Source organism: Andrena cerasifolii, chromosome 11 (genome assembly GCF_050908995.1).
Source record: "Andrena cerasifolii isolate SP2316 chromosome 11, iyAndCera1_principal, whole genome shotgun sequence".
Lineage (NCBI taxonomy): Eukaryota > Metazoa > Arthropoda > Insecta > Hymenoptera > Andrenidae > Andrena > Andrena cerasifolii.
In genome coordinates, this window is record NC_135128.1 from 3,647,100 (window position 1) to 3,665,360 (window position 18,261).

The 18,261-nt window shown below is 35.8% G+C and overlaps 1 protein-coding gene across 1 annotated transcript in view; it reads right to left on the reverse strand.

The window, feature by feature from the left end:
• LOC143374579 (homeobox protein unc-42) overlaps window positions 1–18,261 on the reverse strand; it is a 43,717-nt gene that overhangs the window by 23,247 nt on the left and 2,209 nt on the right. The window contains exons 2-3 of the mRNA XM_076822827.1: window positions 4,732–4,859; window positions 1,926–2,033 (exon numbers count right to left, since the gene is read on the reverse strand). Coding sequence (XP_076678942.1) covers window positions 1,926–2,033; window positions 4,732–4,859 — 236 coding nt within the window. The remainder of the gene's footprint in view (window positions 1–1,925; window positions 2,034–4,731; window positions 4,860–18,261) is intronic.

The following is an 18,261-nucleotide window of genomic DNA, read 5'->3' on the forward strand; positions in this document are numbered from 1 at the left end:
CTGCGTTCCAGCCTATCGAAAAATCTGAAAAAATGAGACATTAATGACCATACAAAGACTCCAAAACTGTAAAAATATAAACGTTGTAATTAGAAATTTTTACTTTGAAATCGTCATTTTTAATATTTTTCAATTTTTTAAAATTCGGTTTTGCCACTGAAAATTCAGAAAAAATTCACAGACACGCGTATCAATGGGCAGAAGGCCTCTGATTTTTTGTATAAGTTTCTATTCAATAGAACAAATCTAATGGAGCTTAAACTGTAAATTACGTTTCACCCTGTAACTACCCTAGTAGTAGGGGTATCGAGTTGAAACTTGGCAGAAATAGTTTTCTTAGAGGAACCTATCAACTGCCGCAAACAAAGTTCAATTTGGTTTGGGGCACTTTTCACTATGCTTATCCAGCTACACCCTTTAGATTATTCGTGTTATCGTAGATTCGCGTTGGCTTGCAAATTTTTTAGCGAATGCTATAGCCTCAGTTGCAAGGTCAAGATAAAAAGTAACATAATTCCATCGTTCCTTGATAGTTTAAAATCGCTTTTAAAACACGTCAAGGGAGAATGTTGAGTTATTAATAATTACTGCTTGTTTTTTAGTAAATAATAAATTTTGGCATTTTTTCTTAAATAAATTTTTCCCTCTGCAACATTTACTGTAAGTATCAAAAGCTTTATTCGGAACGGTTCACTCCTCTTTCATCGATTCTGCAACCCTCGAAAGACATGGGGTGTCTTGGATCGACATTTGCGCCCCTAATTTCATTTTATCACCCTACATGCGTCTTTGATTCAATTACAGCGTGAGTCAGGGTCAAAAAGACGGGTGCACAAGAAATATATTTGTAAGTTTTGGCAATGCCCGAGAACCAAGGTACAAAGTTTTGCAAACCATGAGAGAATTAGAAAGATCGTGCCAAGTATTGCAGCAAATATTTTATAAAATCAAATCATTCAACAATATTCAGATAAAGCGTATCGTTCTGTTAAAACTTTTCGTTAGATTAAACTGATAAATTTGGAAGTGAAATGAAAACGTTACGAAAGGAAGAATCTATTTTGAAATAGATCCTCTACATTTACTTGGGCTGTTAAAGTGCAAGTAATTACGCTTTCAAATGTCGAGAATGGTTGATTAAAATCTAATTTAAACCAAAGTAATGCCATTCTAATAGATGAAAGGACCTTACTCAAATTCCCTATAAAATTACCCGAAACCGATTTGCTTCAAATTTTGTACATTCATAGCCCCATGAACTAGTGATCGACTCCAGGTTTTACCTTGTCTCTAGATCTCCAGGGGGTAAGAAAGAGAGGGTGTTAAATTTCGTATTCTACGAAATCTATCGAACGCCATAACTTTTGTTTAAAAACAGATATCTAAACTCGACTTGCGCCAAGACTCGCAAAAAAATCGAGCCTTCTGATAGTGTACAGTTTTATACATTTGCCATTTTTTTTAATATAAATTCCACCGCATTTTCTGGTTCTCTCAAATCCATTTAATTGCAATTCCCCGAAAAAGTATGGTTCGATTTTCACCAAAACGCTGTGTGTTTTTTTTCTGTGCCATTTCAAATGGTATATGACAAACCATAAAAAATTTCTTGAAAAATAAAAATACTTAATTTAAAAAAAAGATAAGCATGCAAGTAAAATATTTATTAATTACTTTTAGAATAGTAGTCGTTCGACACGTCAAATTTTGTTAAAATATAAATTTTACCACCCCTATGTTTCACATTTCTTGTGAAAGATTAAAATCGACTGCTGTCGAAACTTAATTTTACAGGCTTAGAGGATTTTCCTTGTACGCCCACGATTAGTACCTGTGACCACTAGAAAAATGGGTTTGCGAAAACATCCGATTAATTACCCCGCTGCTTGCTCGTTGCTCTCGATTAAAAAATGCAACACACCCACCTGAATTCTGGCCTCGTTCAATTTGGTGGACCTCGCCAATTCCTCCCTGCAGTATATGTCCGGATAATGAGATTTTGCGAATGCCGATTCCAATTCTGCCAGCTGCTCCTGCGAAACAATTGGAAGGCCGTAGTGAAGCCGATCTAAACTACCCGGCAGGAAATTTGAGCGCTATACGAAAGCTCCTGGATCGAGGTAATCGAAACTTCGTTATTGAAAAAGGTAGAGCGAGTTTAGTTGAAAGTAATCCCGCCGTCAAAGGTCCGAGCAATAAACGGAAACGCTTGTGGAAAATGTGGAGCACGTGACGTCAAAATTTTTCTAACGGGTACGTTCTGCAAAGACTATTCCGAAAATGCGTGCTGGTGATCAGAGACAGAAAATTAATTTGGGTGGTGAACAGGGTGCTCGTTAAATCGTGGGATGAGTGGTCAGGGTTCCTCATAAAAACAGAACTAAAAATGTTTACATTCAATTTTTTTGATTAGTCGCTTACAAGGGAAGGCGTTTCCAGCGTTTTCGAAATATTAATAAAAAAGATATTGGTGCTGTCATTTTTTTTTTTTAATTAAAGGTATAAATGTATTTTTCATTGTTTTATCCTTAAAATATTTTTTAGGTACTATTTTTAAACAATTTTATTTGGCCGCACTCCTCTGACCGTTTGTTTATTTCTTTACCGTAAAAACAAATGGAAGAATAAAATTGACGAAACCGTGGACATCTGATAAGAGATGTATGGCCACAGGAATATTTTTTAATTTTACAATTGAGGCATTGAGAACAAAAACGGACTAACCCACATTTCTTGCGAAATTTAATTAGTAGCAATAATGTATTCGAATAGACTCTACTAATCATATGAAATAGGCAAAAATTAATTTTTTTCAATGTGGGTTAGTTCGTTTGTGCTCTCAATGCCTCAATTAGTTTCTAGTCATTACAATGAACCCTGCTTTCGTTTCAGTTTTTCACCGCATTAATATCTGTTTTTATTAATATTTTGAAACGCTTGAGTTGGACCCAACGTTGAGACATATATTGGTGTACTACACGTACACTACAACATATATAAAATCCATCAAAATCGGTGTCCCAAATGTCGCAACCTTCCCTTGTTAGTTCTCGAGAAAAGGTGATTTTGAATAAGACTACTTTTGAATAAGACTACTTTGCTTTTATTTAATTACCTGCGTGCTACAAACTTCTTACCTGCGAGATCGGTATATGTTCACCTAGAGTGCAACATTATAGCCTTTGCTCACACCGAAGAGATAATAAATCATAAACAATGTCCAAGATACTACAGTTTTACTAGAAACATATTACATTTCTTTCGTGAGTATTTAATACGATGGGTGCAAATTTACTTACAACAACATGGACGATGCTTTCCACGGTTTTTATAAGAAATAATTATTGGAACTTGAAATGCAATTACGAATTGTATATTACTTCACCATGGTATTGTTATTTTGTAAAGTGAAGTCACAGAATATAGATTGCATTAAACTGGTTTAAATAAATTAAAAAAAAAACATAGTTTATAAGTAGGCTTTGGGGGAAAGGTATTTATTTTGCATATAGAAGGTGCAGAGCGTCAAAATCAGCTTAAGGGTGGCTCACACCCAGAGTGTCAGCGAAGGGTTAAAGTCGTTCTTCGTGAAAACTGTCACCAATCAAAGCACCTATTCAATATTTTGTACTTATTTTATTATGAGGCCTCATCTTTCGGAGGTTGTGCCACCATTTACCGTACACCATGTATAATATATGAATATAACTGTATAACCGATGTACACATAAACGTCCAGAGGGGGATGTAAAAGGGGCAGTTGCCCCCTCCCCTGGTTTTCGAGAAAAAATCGCTTAGTTTTCAAAACTGATCTTGGCGCCACCAACTATATCCAGATTACATTAAGTTTATACTGAAAAAGGGAATATTTTTAAAATTTGGTTTTAAATTTTTAATTTAATTGGCACTACAAAATGGGTAAAAAAGCCAGAGCCTCCAAAAGTTACCCCACGCCCTGGAGGAAAAATCTCCGGACGCCCTTGGATGTACACTAGGCGTCAAAACGGCTTCCCTTCGGAAATTTGGCAACGTTGCATGTCACTAGGCATAACTCAGCGGGTCTAGTGACATGCAACGTTGCCAAATTTCCGAAGGGAAGCCGATTCTGGCGCCTAGTGTAGATACACTGGGGTACCCTATAACGAACGACCTTATAACGAACGAATCTTATAACGAACAGTTTCTCTCACTAAATTAGAACACTTACAACGAATGATTCTGTTAAGGTACGTTTTTCTACACGCGACTGGCCGCAACGTCATGAAATTCAGACTCGATTTTCTCGAAAATGAAGCGCGATATCAAAAAATGTTATTTCTTTTTGTCGACTTATTTACTTGTTACGCGTCGAAAAGGAAGAGTAACTTTTTTTAATATCGCGCTTCATTTTCGAGAAAATCGACATTGAAAACAATGCAATGTTTAAAATTGAAATATAATAAATTAGATTTATAATAACTGTGTTTGTATGTTCTTATTTTACATACGTCATATTAAGAATGTACATAGGTACGTACAATCCTGAACAAGCTTCTAGAACGAATCAGCTCGTTACAAGATACCCCGCTGTACTCAATAAAGAAAGTGCAAAATGGTGTTCAGTTAATTTCACCAGCCTGTAATTTTCTATCGTTCAGTATCCATAATCACTGCCGGCATTGCTATGTTATAATCACCACTATCTATAAATGTATAATATTTATGAAATAGTGCAATAATTTCGCGACAAACCTGAGTGAAAGTAGTCCTGTGCCGTCGCCGAGCAGGTGTTGGACAACTGGCGGTGGTAGGAGTGTGGCCGATGTGAGGACTCGAAGCGCAAGGGTCGGGCTTCAGCTTTTTGAAAGCTCCTTCCACACCTGGAATGAAAAACACCATATCAAATCACTTTTAACGCGTTTAAACAGTAGACGGAAAACATAATGCATATCGAATTAATTTAGTGTGGTATATACACTTCGGCGCCACCAACTATATTCAGATTACATATTTTTCGCCACTTTCATCAAGTTCAAGACGGCCTGACCCACCGGTGGGTCAGTGGTGGAAGCCCCCCTAAGCCGAGGTAACCTACCGGTGGATCACTGCAAGCGAAATTTTCAGTGCAAAAGAAACTGAGGGGTATTTTTGGGTTTATTCTGCTAAATGGAATTTCGCTGTATAGTTCTTTAACATCAGGATACGATAACACAGTTCCAGAGCCATCATGAAATATACGCTTCCGCTTCTTCAAAAAAAATTCACAAATATTCGCCTCTTTTCGACCGCCTGACTAGGCATAACCCCTTAATAGGGTTACAAGTGCCATATTTAGACTCTTCTTAGATTGTCCAACAGCTCTTTTGATCTGTAACATTCAATAGCCGTTTCTCATAGGATTTCATGCGCTGAAAACGAATCTGCAAACCGTTTGTCGCCATCACCCTCAGTTTTTGAGATATACGATTTCGAAGAAAACTGCAAATTTTCGAATTTGAACACCTTTTGTGTCGAAACAGTAATAGTTAATCGATTGCTTTTTTCGTCAAATTATAACGATATATGTTATTAGTGCGTTTTGACCGTTTAAATATGTTTAAACAACGATCAAAGGGAAAAGAACACCCGAAATGCACCCATTTTTGCAGATATCTTTCAATTTATTTCTAAAACTAAGGGTGTAGGAGGAAATCTGACTACTCCACGCGATGCAGCAGACAATTTTCCTTCGGAAAGCATCAACAGAAGTGGTAAGTCACGTTTTGTTTTCAATACAGAAGCGAAATAGTTTGGCAAAACGTGCGGCGCCGACAGTGGTAGTCAAGCGCGTTAAGCGCTTTGTGTTACGCTGAGCGGCAGTGGATCGCGCGCCGCCGTTGACTACCACTGTCGGCGCCGCACGTTTTGCCAAACTATTTCGCTTCTGTATTGAAAACAAAACGTGACTTACCACATCTGTTGATGCTTTCCGAAGGAAAATTGTCTGCTGCATCGCGTGGAGTAGTCAGATTTCCTCCTACATCCTTAGTTTTAGAAATAAATTGAAAGATATCTGAAAAAATGGGTGCATTTCTGATGTCCTTTTCCCTTTGACCGTTGTTTAAACATATTTAAATGTTCATAACGCATTAATAACATACATCGTTGCACTCGGGAGGGTTCACAGAATAATTTGACGAAACAAAAGAACCGAATAACTATTACTGTTTCGACACAAAAGATGTTCAAATTGGAAAATTTGCAGTTTTTTTTCAAAATCGAATTTCCCAAAAGCTGAGGCTGATGGCGACAAACGGGTTGCGGATTCGTCTTCAGCGCGAGAAAACCTATAAGAAATGACTATTGAATGTTGCATGTCCGAAAGAAGTCAAATTTTGGCGAACTGAGTAATTCTTATTACAATGATTATAAAGTGCGAAAACTCGTGTACGGAAAATGTCTTTTCCCACTACACCCACTTGAACTTTTATCAGCGAAATGGCAAAAGGCCATTGACAGCCGAGGAAAATACTTTGATTAGAAAAACTTGTAATACCTATACTTGTACTTTTAATGAAGACTTTGGTTATTGAAGCGAACGAAATTTTGCGCCAACCTACTGTATACTCAGCTTCGAGCATTTGTTACGTTAGCATTTAATGCAAGTATGTTTCAGTGCGGAGGGCTTTCCAAATCTAATTCTTTGAATGCACAAGTACACTGAAACATTCTCAGCGTAAATGGAATAAAATAACAACGGAGACCATAAGAAAATTAAGAGAATGAATGCCAGGGGTGGTGAAACAGTCACCACGATTTCATTTTCTTACTTACATTTTACGTTTTTATTTTAATATTGAATATATGTATTCCATGTACTGTAACATGTCACAGTGAATAATAACCATTAAAATCATTTGAAAGTCCATTTCACGTTGCATGAATTTTAATCAGACCAAAATATGAGCGAATAGTAATACCCGAGAAGATGTCAAATAAATACACGACTCAAAACTGTTTAAAAATCTGAAATTTTGTCAACTTAGAAAATTATCTTTTCCTGCGAATGTAAACTTATTAATTTGACTCTAGATTCGAACGTGCAAAGTGAAATACCCAACAAATGAAATGCTTGGTTTTTTCATCGCATTATTAGTTGGAAATATTGAATTCTTTTGTAAATTCTTAAAACTTTACTACTGAAGCAAACTCGTCGAATAAAGCAATTGATGTTTTGCGTTACTTCGATGTGTTAACAAGTTAATTATTCCATGCCTTCTCAGACCAATTATCAATAATAATTATGTGGAGTCTGAATGACTACCCTATATGTGAAAATTAATTTTAGTGTAATCGAGTGAAAAACAAAACAAGCATAACGTTAGCTGATAAAGTAAGAGAGTTCTCCAACCCTTATTGCAAATGTCTCTAAAACCTCGCACAAATCAGAGAAAATCTAAAATTCAGCATCAATGCTTGACGCAAGTTATTAATCGTGCCACTGCCTAGAAAATTCTGCCACTAGGTTTTCTTAAGCAACAGTTGACACAGTCGATCGTGAATGCAGCAACATTTATTATCAACAAGCTCGATGTAGAACGAGACGAGCAGATGAATTCGAAGAAAAATACAAGATCCCGCGAGTCGGATCGTTAAGCCAGTCCTACGATTCGTTAAATCGTCGACGCGACGCACTGTCTCGATACAGAAGTCCGCGTTCGTCTTGGTTGTTTCACGGTATCGGCTTTATGAACGAACGTGCGAACGTACGGCCGGGGTAACCGTGGCGAGCGAAGTCCCTCGCACTATGCTAACTTGGTTAGGGCGTTAATGACCTAATCATGTTACATGCTGATTCAATGTTCAAGGATGAATGCTGTCCACTTTACATACCTTGCCCCGTTTCCTGGTGAACAGCGAAACTCGGTCAAGTTCAGCGAGAAGACGAAGGACCTCTTACGATCTGCTTCTCGCCGAGATGATGAATGACTGATAGTACTCTACACGCCAATTACGCCGGTTGTGAAAACTCCCCAAGAACACGGTTACATCCCCCGAGGAACGATCGTCAGCCATTTGTGCATCAGCGAAATTATAATCCCTTGGACTTAAAAAACACTCTGTGGACTTGTGCCTTTTTATCACCCATTTTCTCAATCCCTTTGAAATTGCTAAAATTCTATGACAAGAAAATCTGTTTACGCGGTGAAAACATCTTGGCGATACCCGCTTTGATTTCAGAGCCTGATCAACTGACTTGTAATGAAATTTTTTGCACAGAGTTTATGGAGTGATATACTTATTTGTAATGGGTATACGGTTTTGCATGTGATACGTGATTTTTTCAGTAGGGTCATTTCGGGGGAGACGCATCACTTCTTTTTCGATTGCTTGTAAGGTCTTAAATAAATACAACTGAACATTTAGGTAAATGTAGTTTGATTGTTTATTTCAAACTCTTTCAGAAAATAACATATTAAATATATATATATATATATATATAAACTTTATTTTAATTTTAAAGTACGCTTTCTAAGAAACTTCGAAAAAGTGCATCTAACCCCGGACCTAAGGGAGAGATGCACTTCAGATTCGGGGGCGATGTACCTACTTATTGGTGCCCTCTTCTTCTCCCTACTTTCACTCTTTTTTTCTCTTCTATTATAGAGGAGACGATACTTACCGTTCACACGATTTTTTCGCGTGAAATCCAACACAACGAAGAGTTTTTTCAGTTTTAATGAACTTAAACCGCATGGTCGATGTGATTCGTTTAATAAGGTTATGTTTGTAGGTAAGAACACGCGTCTTAAGCGTTGAGACAATGCTGCCACTTATGTAGTGTGGCCGGAACAGGAACTAATGCATCTCTCCGCTAGGTGCGTCTCTCCCGGAATGACCCTACATAGCTAAGGCCCCAATGAACATATAATTTAATTTCCTTCATTTTTTATTATCCTTTTTCATTTTCTTTTTTATCGTATTTCGTAATTTTTGCTAGTCAACTTCAGGTGATTTTACTTTGAATTATTCTGCAATTACATTTTTAAAAATATCACACTTCGATTTGTTATTTTCAGCCATTTTCCATCTAAATAAGTTTGAAGAAATGGTTAACATTTTACGGGATAATTGTTAATAATTAGCCTGGTGGATGGTACATAATGTTCCAAAATTAGATGCTTCTTTTTGGTTGATCACAGCTATTCACACCTTTTCTTGTGTTTTTTTTTAAACAATCTAAACGAGAAATGCTTTTCCTAAACTATGTAATTTTTAATAGTGGAACTCGTATGTTCTTTACCCAACAGATCATCATAAATGATTTCTTCCATTATCTACTGAACAAACAATAATGTTTCCCGGTTTCTTTTTCCTAGGATTTTTCATGATTTTATTGTTTGCGGTGTTATGTGTTATCGAGCATTGCTAATTATTTAATATTTTATTTTTCACAAGAATTCGCTTCAAAAACTATATTTTCCAACCTAACTTGATTATTAATTACTTATGCGATATTTATTACGTTATTTATTACGTTAATTATTACAGTTCTTCCCAATATTCTTTAAATAATAGCGAATAGTAGAATCAATTGCAATTCGTTTTTTAGATAGTTTGCGAACAGTTGTATCTTGATTTTGCATCACAGTAATTATGCAAATGTGTTCATCCACCTACATTATTTGTCACCCGAAACTGGACTCGACTTTGGCACCACAATTATGTAACTAATATTTTATGAACCATCCTTGGCACTGATTTATACTGACGCTATTCGCTTATTTGCTAAAATCACATTACTTTCTTTTTCAATCTCGTAAAACATAAGGACCTGAAATATGCTTCTTCTTCAGTTTCACTTGGAATTTTTGAAATATATAAAATATTCCATCTACTTCAGGTATATCGAAATTAGTTGTATTATTTTGTTGTATAGCTTTCTGGAAGACGGTATTACTTATAGAATCTCTGTTGTTTCTGTCGATAAATAAAATGATTTATTTTCTGAACATCATCGGATTAAAAATTTTGAGATCCTCTAAGCTGTTCACTTCCAATGGAACTTATGTTTCAACGTAAATTAAATTAGCATACTGAGATGAATTGAAGAACATCATTTGTTGTGTGAGTTTATTAAAAAAATATATAAACAACATAAATCCGTTAGAAAAACATATATAATTTTGCCATTTTCAAGAATAGGTTCTACCTAAGAAAATATCATATAAAAATACATATACTATATAGTAGACAATATTATAAAAAAATAATTGATTTCTATCTTTCTTCACCTAATCTAACATAAAAATAACAAAGACATTTGCAATTCAATTTTGAGGTGAGTCACTTTGCCCACTCTAGAGTCTCCTATTAAAACTCGTCACACTTTAAATAAATTCTGCAGATCTTCGTACAATTTTTGGAGAAGTGTGATGCCACAGAATTATTACCAATGGTGTTAAATACAGAATTTGTAATAAAACACTAGCTTCAAGTTGACAATAGTGCATAGTTACGTGTTACCTGTGAAATGGCAAATACCTTTGCAAAGTCTGATACTCTCAAGAATCGAGGGAAGCGAACTCCTCGCGAAATTGTAATCCCAATCCTTTTTCCAGTTTCCACCAAAGGAATATCCACGAAATAAACATGGAAGTAAGTAGGAACAGGAAGCTAACTGTGATTGCATTACCCGCAAGTACCATCTGTCCCAGGTGAATGCGTTCGGAATAATTACTGACGATTCTAACGAGATGAAACGTACGCCACGACAAAGGCACGATCTATAGTATCTATAGGATCGCTACTAATGCAGATCCAAGCAGCCTTCACAGCTGTCCTACGTTGGCATCTGCCATCAAATTCCAGTTAACCAAGTGATTTTTCCTGTAATTGGACGTCCATCCATCAAACTACTCACGCCTGGTCAATGGCAACATAGAGTGCTGACATTGTCACTTTAAACCACTGCTTTTGCTATTTTATATTTCTGTCTATGAAGTAACTGGCTAGATAAATATAAATTCTTCCTTCAACTACACTAACCACAGCAATTTCAATTCCATGAAAAAGTTATCTGATTTGTAATATTATAAATAAATAAATGTAACATGGCCAAGGCAACACTTGTAATTACACCATGAATTATTGAATTGGTATTTTCAGCAACAGCTAAGGAATTTCTCGCTTACAGATATTTTAAACAGGATCGTGTATGTATAACTGTGATTAGAGACTTCAGCTTATTTCCCACCTGATCTTATTAGTGTTTTTTATTTAAATATGTATTTTCGTCCAAATACAATTTTATTGTCATTCATCTTAAATTTCTTCTCATAAATCATCATTTCCGCAAAATGACTGTAGGATAAATTTTGGTTTGCTTTTATTAATAATAACGAACCTACTTTTGGTGGAAGTTTAAAATGTTTGTAACATTTATTTTCTAAAAAAGGATGCTCTTATTCTTAATAGATCCGTCATTCTTCACACCAGTTTATCGTCTGTCAACCTTGTGATAAGGATTTATTATTTATTAACTATTAATTCAATTTCTAACTACTATTTTCTACTGGTTCAATTTCTAACTATACCTACTCTACAGTTTTATGTACTGAAGTGGTGTGCACACAGAAGTGGTTCATCGCCGTGCAGCAGAACTCAAAAATTATTCAGCCGAATGACTTATCCCTAGGCAAACACATGGATTGCTATATTCCTCGTTGGATCAACCAACATATTTAATGATATTTCCAATTTTAATTACTTCTGTGGCATACTAAAGGCGAAAATCTGTCGTGAAAATCGCAACTTTTCCTTTAAAATCCTGCCATTTACTCAATTTTGCAATTTTGTTTGCATATTTACATTCACCCGACGCGTAATTTCATAAAGAATACGAAATACACTGGATTTTTGTTTTGGGTGAGTGCAACCGGCGGTAGGCTGCACGCCGATTCGGCGCCGAGGACGAGAATTGGCTCCACAGTTTACAATAAACGAATTATTTTAGAGTCAAGCAAAATTTTCTCCACTTCCCTAGACGTTCAATTAAATATCCTAAAAGTTTCAAAAAGATCCATCGAACCATTTCTTTGGGAAAAAAAATCACAAAAATCTCCTCATTTTCGTCGAGTTACACGAGTCTCCCCCAAAACATATATTTATGATTCCACGATTTTTGCATATTCAAAAAGTTGCAGGAATGCATCCTGTGAGCCACATTTTACTATAAATGTTCCAGCAACGAAGAGCCTCGGCACGGTTGTTACCCGGCAGAACTAGAGTCCCGGTGCCTCGTGGCAACAAGCGAAAGTTGAAAGGAGCAGTAGAGCAATGCAAACATGAATCGCCTCTTTATGAAGACGTCGTTGAACCGGCAATCTTTGAATTGGATGAAAATTTACTGGCGAGATGCGTCAGACGTGTGTGAAATTCAAATGAATGCTTCAACGCCGACGTTTGGAGAACTGTCTCAAAAGTTACTTGCAGCGGCGTATGAATTGCAAAAATTCATTTATGCAAAAACATATTTTCATCAAAGGTGCATCGGCTTATATGCAAATTATAGATATTGCAAATATTAAAGTGAAGAGAATTTGCGTTGCACACTGCTAGGAAGGCCACAGAACGTTGGGAAACGACGCACGAGGATAGCATAGCTGGTAGGGGGCGGAAATTGTCATTCTACGAGGCTGCTCCTGCAATAGTACCCTCGTTAGGGGGTACCTTAAATGGCCCTGGAATCGGTGATCGGGTGATACATGAAAAAATTCCTTAATTAATTACAGAGAGCTTATACTGGATCTTTAAACGTGTTTTGATAAAAAAAACACGATTTTCTAAGTCGATGGGAATCGTATCTTCAAAATAGAAAAATATGAATATTAAAAAAAATTTGAAATTATTATTATTATTATTTTTTTTAATTTGAAATTTGCCAAAAATATTTTTATGAACACTAACCCTTCCTGGTCACTCGGAGTGTATCGCACCCCAGGGTACGTCGTTGTCAATATTTCTGTAGATTTTTAGGCCTTAATAATAAAATTAAAAAAATTGGTGGATTTTAAAGAAAAGAGTTCGAGTTCTTTTATTCTTAACTATTTTTTCAAATTCAAATTTCAGCATATCAAAATTTACATTTCTAGAAAAAGACTAATAGAGTATTGCGAATGTACAATTATCACTCCAAAGTTAAAAGATTCCAAAATACGAAAATGGTAACTCAAAAATGACGCTGGAGTGCAGTGAACCACATGTGACCAATATGTGATTTTAAGAAGGTTAAAACGGAGGGTTAAGAGGTCGTTGACGTTCTCACTTTTTAATATTTAAATCTTAGTTTTTTGATAATTACAGAGAAGCACCACTTCTTTAGTGGAAATTGGTGTTATTCTTCAATGGGCGACTGTTTCAGAGAAAATGTAATACTCAAAATCGCTGGCTGAGGAAGATCACTGTGTTTGTTCAGTTTTTAAAATCCATTAGTATTTTCCTGTCGAAACACACCAGTTGTGCTGGAATGCCCACCGGGCAACGATTGGAGACCACGTGTCTCTTATCAACAGCGATAACTCCTTTAGTTATTATTACTTCCAATTCCGAGTCAGGAGAACCTGGTTAATAAATGTACCTTTTAGTGGAAAAAATTTAATATGCCTTCCATCAAAAGCTTTTCCTCAAAGAATTCCTGAATCTATGCCCTTAGGGCCTCTAGGTGAGAATGCAACCCCTTGTGTATAGTGTTGTACGATTTTCTGTGTCCATTTTTAATAAAAACCAGGAATTAAAAGTTTTATTGATCGGTGACACAATTAATATGTTCATGATATTCGTCGTTTTGGAAAATAACTATTTTAATTCTAAATACAGTATGTACAAATACTATTTACTATACCTACGACACGCAGTTGTTAGTATTTAAAATTGGGAACCTTTTGTATTTAAAAATATCGGTAAAACTTTCGTTCAAATGCATGGTGATTTATTATCTGCGTTCATCTTATATCCAGGGTGTTCGGCAACAGGTAGAAAAAAATGTGAGTGATTCTACGTAAAAAAGTAAGACGAAGATCAAGAATAACTAAATCGCGGTGGAGGCTTCATTTTTCAGTTATTAATATTTGAAAATTCGGGTCAAAAGCGCCTGAAACACCGCAATTCGGCCATCAGAGGTGCGCGTTACATAACGCGGCCAGTGTGGCATATTTCTTCACCAGCAAGCCAGGACAGGTAACAAAAAAGGACAGAACGAATTATTTTTGAAAAAGAATGCTTCCATTGTGTGAGTTAGAAAATGACATATGTACAATTAATAGCACAATAGTAATTACAAGTACGGCATATTTTTCTGTACATAAAACGATCTTCAGAAATATTTTATTACTTTTCATTTCTTCATAGAAATCCCTACAAAATTAAGAGATAAGAAAATCGGGGGTGTGTTTGTAAACCGACCGGGACACCCGGGACAAGGGTTGAAAACAGGGACGTATGGTAAACCTACACATCAGTGACGGTCAGTGACGCACTTAGGATTTAATCTTGGGGGTAGTCGAGTTGCAGGAATAAAAAATATTTTATTGCAAGTTAAGTAAAATTGATTAGGTGATTATACAAATTTATTTAAAGAATAAAATTCAATTTTCTTTATTTTTACAAAGCCTCTTCTTTGGGGGGTGCTTGGGCCCGTTACCCCCCACCCCTGCGCCACTGGAGACGATTATTCACATTTCTGTGTCACGGATTCATATAGCTCGCGATTAACCGGGTATAACTGTTTGAAAGTGTAAAAATTGGATTTTTGTACATATTTTCATAGATTGATGTTTTAAAAATACATATTATAAAACAAGTCCGATGTAAAAATTCGGAAAATTAACGAAGTTATAGGCATTTGAGTGAAACGACTCGGGTAGCACAGGACGGCGCAGCGTGGCGACTCGACGGATCGCAGTGGAACTATATTTGTCATTACGGTGGCCCTAAAAACTCGCGCTACGATCAACCAATTCACTTCCAATTTTGCATGCAGAATCGTAATAAGATTCCACATCGACCTTCGACGCCTTTTTTTACTCCGATTCCCCGTTTATTATTTATATAAGTGGACCTTTCTTTTAGAAAAATTTAACTTTATCTTTGATATCACCATTTCTTTATTTTTAAAAATTTCCAAAATCGGCACCGCGATAGCTATTAACATATTTTATATAAAAAAAATACAGTTTTTGATTTCAGATAAGACATACAGGTTTTTTCAGGGCCACTGTTCAGCCGCCTAAAATCGAAAGAGTTTTGCGTATGTAGGTACCAATAACTTCTGAAAAACAATAGTTTTTCAACTGACACTTTTCTGTTAAGTAGTTCATAATACTATGTAAACATAGTATAAAAATGGAAAATTTCCATCAAGCTATTGATTTGTAAAAAAATCCACAAAATGTACACATCTCCTAGCGCCTTAATGACCACCAAAATGACTCACTTTTCGGAGAATAGTTTGACAGAAAAAAAGGAATATGAATAATACAATATGAGAATTGGATATTGACGCACTAGTTCCACACGTTGTTCATCGATCATTTCGAACTAGAAAAATGTAAACTATGAAAAGATTTATCTAAAGATATGAGAAGCTTTTAAAAAATCCAGGAACATGAATGACGCCTCAGTGAATCAGTAAAAATATGAATAAGGAAACTGTAATAATATCCGATACTAACGAATCTTCGTTATAAAAAATAAAGTTTATAAATTTATTTAGTTTTCAAGGTCCGAGTTAGGTCTAGGTTAGATTAATTAATAATTGTTGTGGTTAATTGATCTTCTAAGCAAAATTGAAGCATATTCTTGAAACTGGCGACAAAATAAACTCATCTATGCTTGAAACCTTGAAATGATTTTGGAGAAGAAATCAACGTCCAAGACGGATGGGTGGCAAAAGAGGAAATAGAAGAAACACTTGTGTCCCTTAACCACCATGTGCACCTATATAAATTTCCAAAGCAGTAATAATTACTTTGGATGTGAACGATAGAAATGCAGTATCGCATATTAAAGGATTAAAAGATCCCCGTTCATTCTCAATCACTTTTCAAACGTCTTCGTAACGATAGAAATACTCCACGTTTCATTAATTAAAAATTACTTCGTTCAATTACTTAATATATTGTAATAATAACATCATTAATTTTTACGTGGGTTAAAAAGCTTCGCCTGTGACAAGATGCAAGATCTTCCAACCACGAAATACTCCAAATACATTCGACTTCTATAATAAGCACCGTGGTGCAATTATTTTTATTAATGAAGTTAATTTTTTCGAAACGTGGGATAAAATCGCGTCTTGTTTACACGCTTATCCAGATGCCATTGCATAGTGCAGAAAAATCGTGTCCACTGTCTAAGAATCCGTAATCTGAATGGCCCAGCGTGTACGGGGTATTCCTTCGAGATGTAAAGGAAAGTTCGCGATGGAAACTGACCTTTTTGCAAGTTTATTCAAGTAGTAATATTAAATCTTCTTTTTTAAAACAGAAACGGAAGCCGTCGTTTGTAGCAGAGAGATTTCGCGGGCTCACATTTTAAAAGGGGCAAGGGAATCGCGCGGAAGACCATCACTTGAGTACTTTTAATGCCCCGGAGAACGCAAGGGGGTTAACGACATTAATTTTTCCATCCCCCGTTTCTCTCTTTCTCTGCTTCCTCCCTTCTATTTTTTCTCCTCTCGCTTAACTTCACTCGCTTAACTTGCAGAGTTTTCATTTGCATGAATACCGCGGCAGTCTCATTCTGTTCCCGAAAACTCCGCCCTTGGACGAGAGGAAGAATCGAGTCATCGAACGTCTCTCGTTGAATCGGGCCGATCATATGAAATGTATTTAGAATAATAAGATCTGCAGAAACGCAATGGAACTCCTCTGAACGACCTGTTGAGCTTCATATTTCCTTAAATATCACTTTCAGCTAGGGGTTGCCGTGTCTTATTGTCGGGTCAATGTGGAAGGGAGTAATATATTTAAAAAAAATAAATAAAAAAGTGGAAACAAGCTATTTAGCCTGCATAAATCTAAGTTAATTAAATGAAACAGGAATATTCGTCTAAACTTATAATAAAGAAATGATATAAATTCATTTATAAATTTGAAATACGTGCAACTACAATTTTCACAGAATCGAATAAGCACTTTACTGGCAACAGTAAATAGAAATAATTTTCGCTTCGAATTGCAAAGTATTCGAATATTTCAATAAACATTAACGCAGAAGGGAAGCCTAACAAATTCTTGAAAATGTTTGTGGTTAGTATATTTTAAAGTACAGTCTGTTAAAAAAATAATATGAGTGGAAGGACAAAGAACGAGGCACGATAAGTAAAAACTACAAATGCTTCTACGGTAGAACCTCCAGTATCCGGACATTTGTTATCCGAATGTTCATATCGTTTATCGAACGTTGTATGCATTATTCAAACAATAAATTGTATATATATATATATACTGTATGTAATTATGTATATATGTCCTTTGCTGCGGAAACAATACTTCCATTCTTCTATAATCATCAAAATGAATACTATTCAGACCACTTTGGGACGAAATTGACATCGCGCGGGTTAACACCTTAAATATAATGCCGCCAAAAAGGACACGTGTAGTATTAGCTGTTATAATGAAACAAGAGGTACTTCAGGGGCTAGAAAATAGTGGCAGTGCCGTCGAATTATCAATACGTGGTTTTAAGGAAAATCGCCGCATGTCAGAATTTTAAAAAATTTGAGTTTATTCATTAATTGAGTCGACGAATATAGGACTTATGTATTTATAAAAAAATACACGAAGAAAAATGTTATATTGTCGTGTTACAGCGTTGGGAGATCTTGGGAAGTAATTACATTTATATTATTTTTCAGTTCTGGTATAGTTATTCTTGTATTATTCTTTCTGAAATATTAAATAATCAGTTAGTGGAAAGTGAACGTTAGCCTGTCCGAACAATAATATCTCCTTATTAATTCGGATCCTGGAGTTTCTACTGTAATACAAACGGACCCTTTTAAATATCAATAGCAGCGGTAGCTGTTTGCGTATCGGGTTCGTTGGTGTCTCGAATTAAATAAAAATATGCGCTATGCAAATTCCTTGTACGTACAATTTGTCGGTTCTGTAGGCTTACTCTTGCTCGCGACAGAAAAACTTTGAACCTGTTAACGGAGGCAAACAGCTGGAGCGTCCTGAGTATTGTAATGGTAGGTACAAGTCACTGTGAATCGACAGACACGAAAATAGGCAGGCG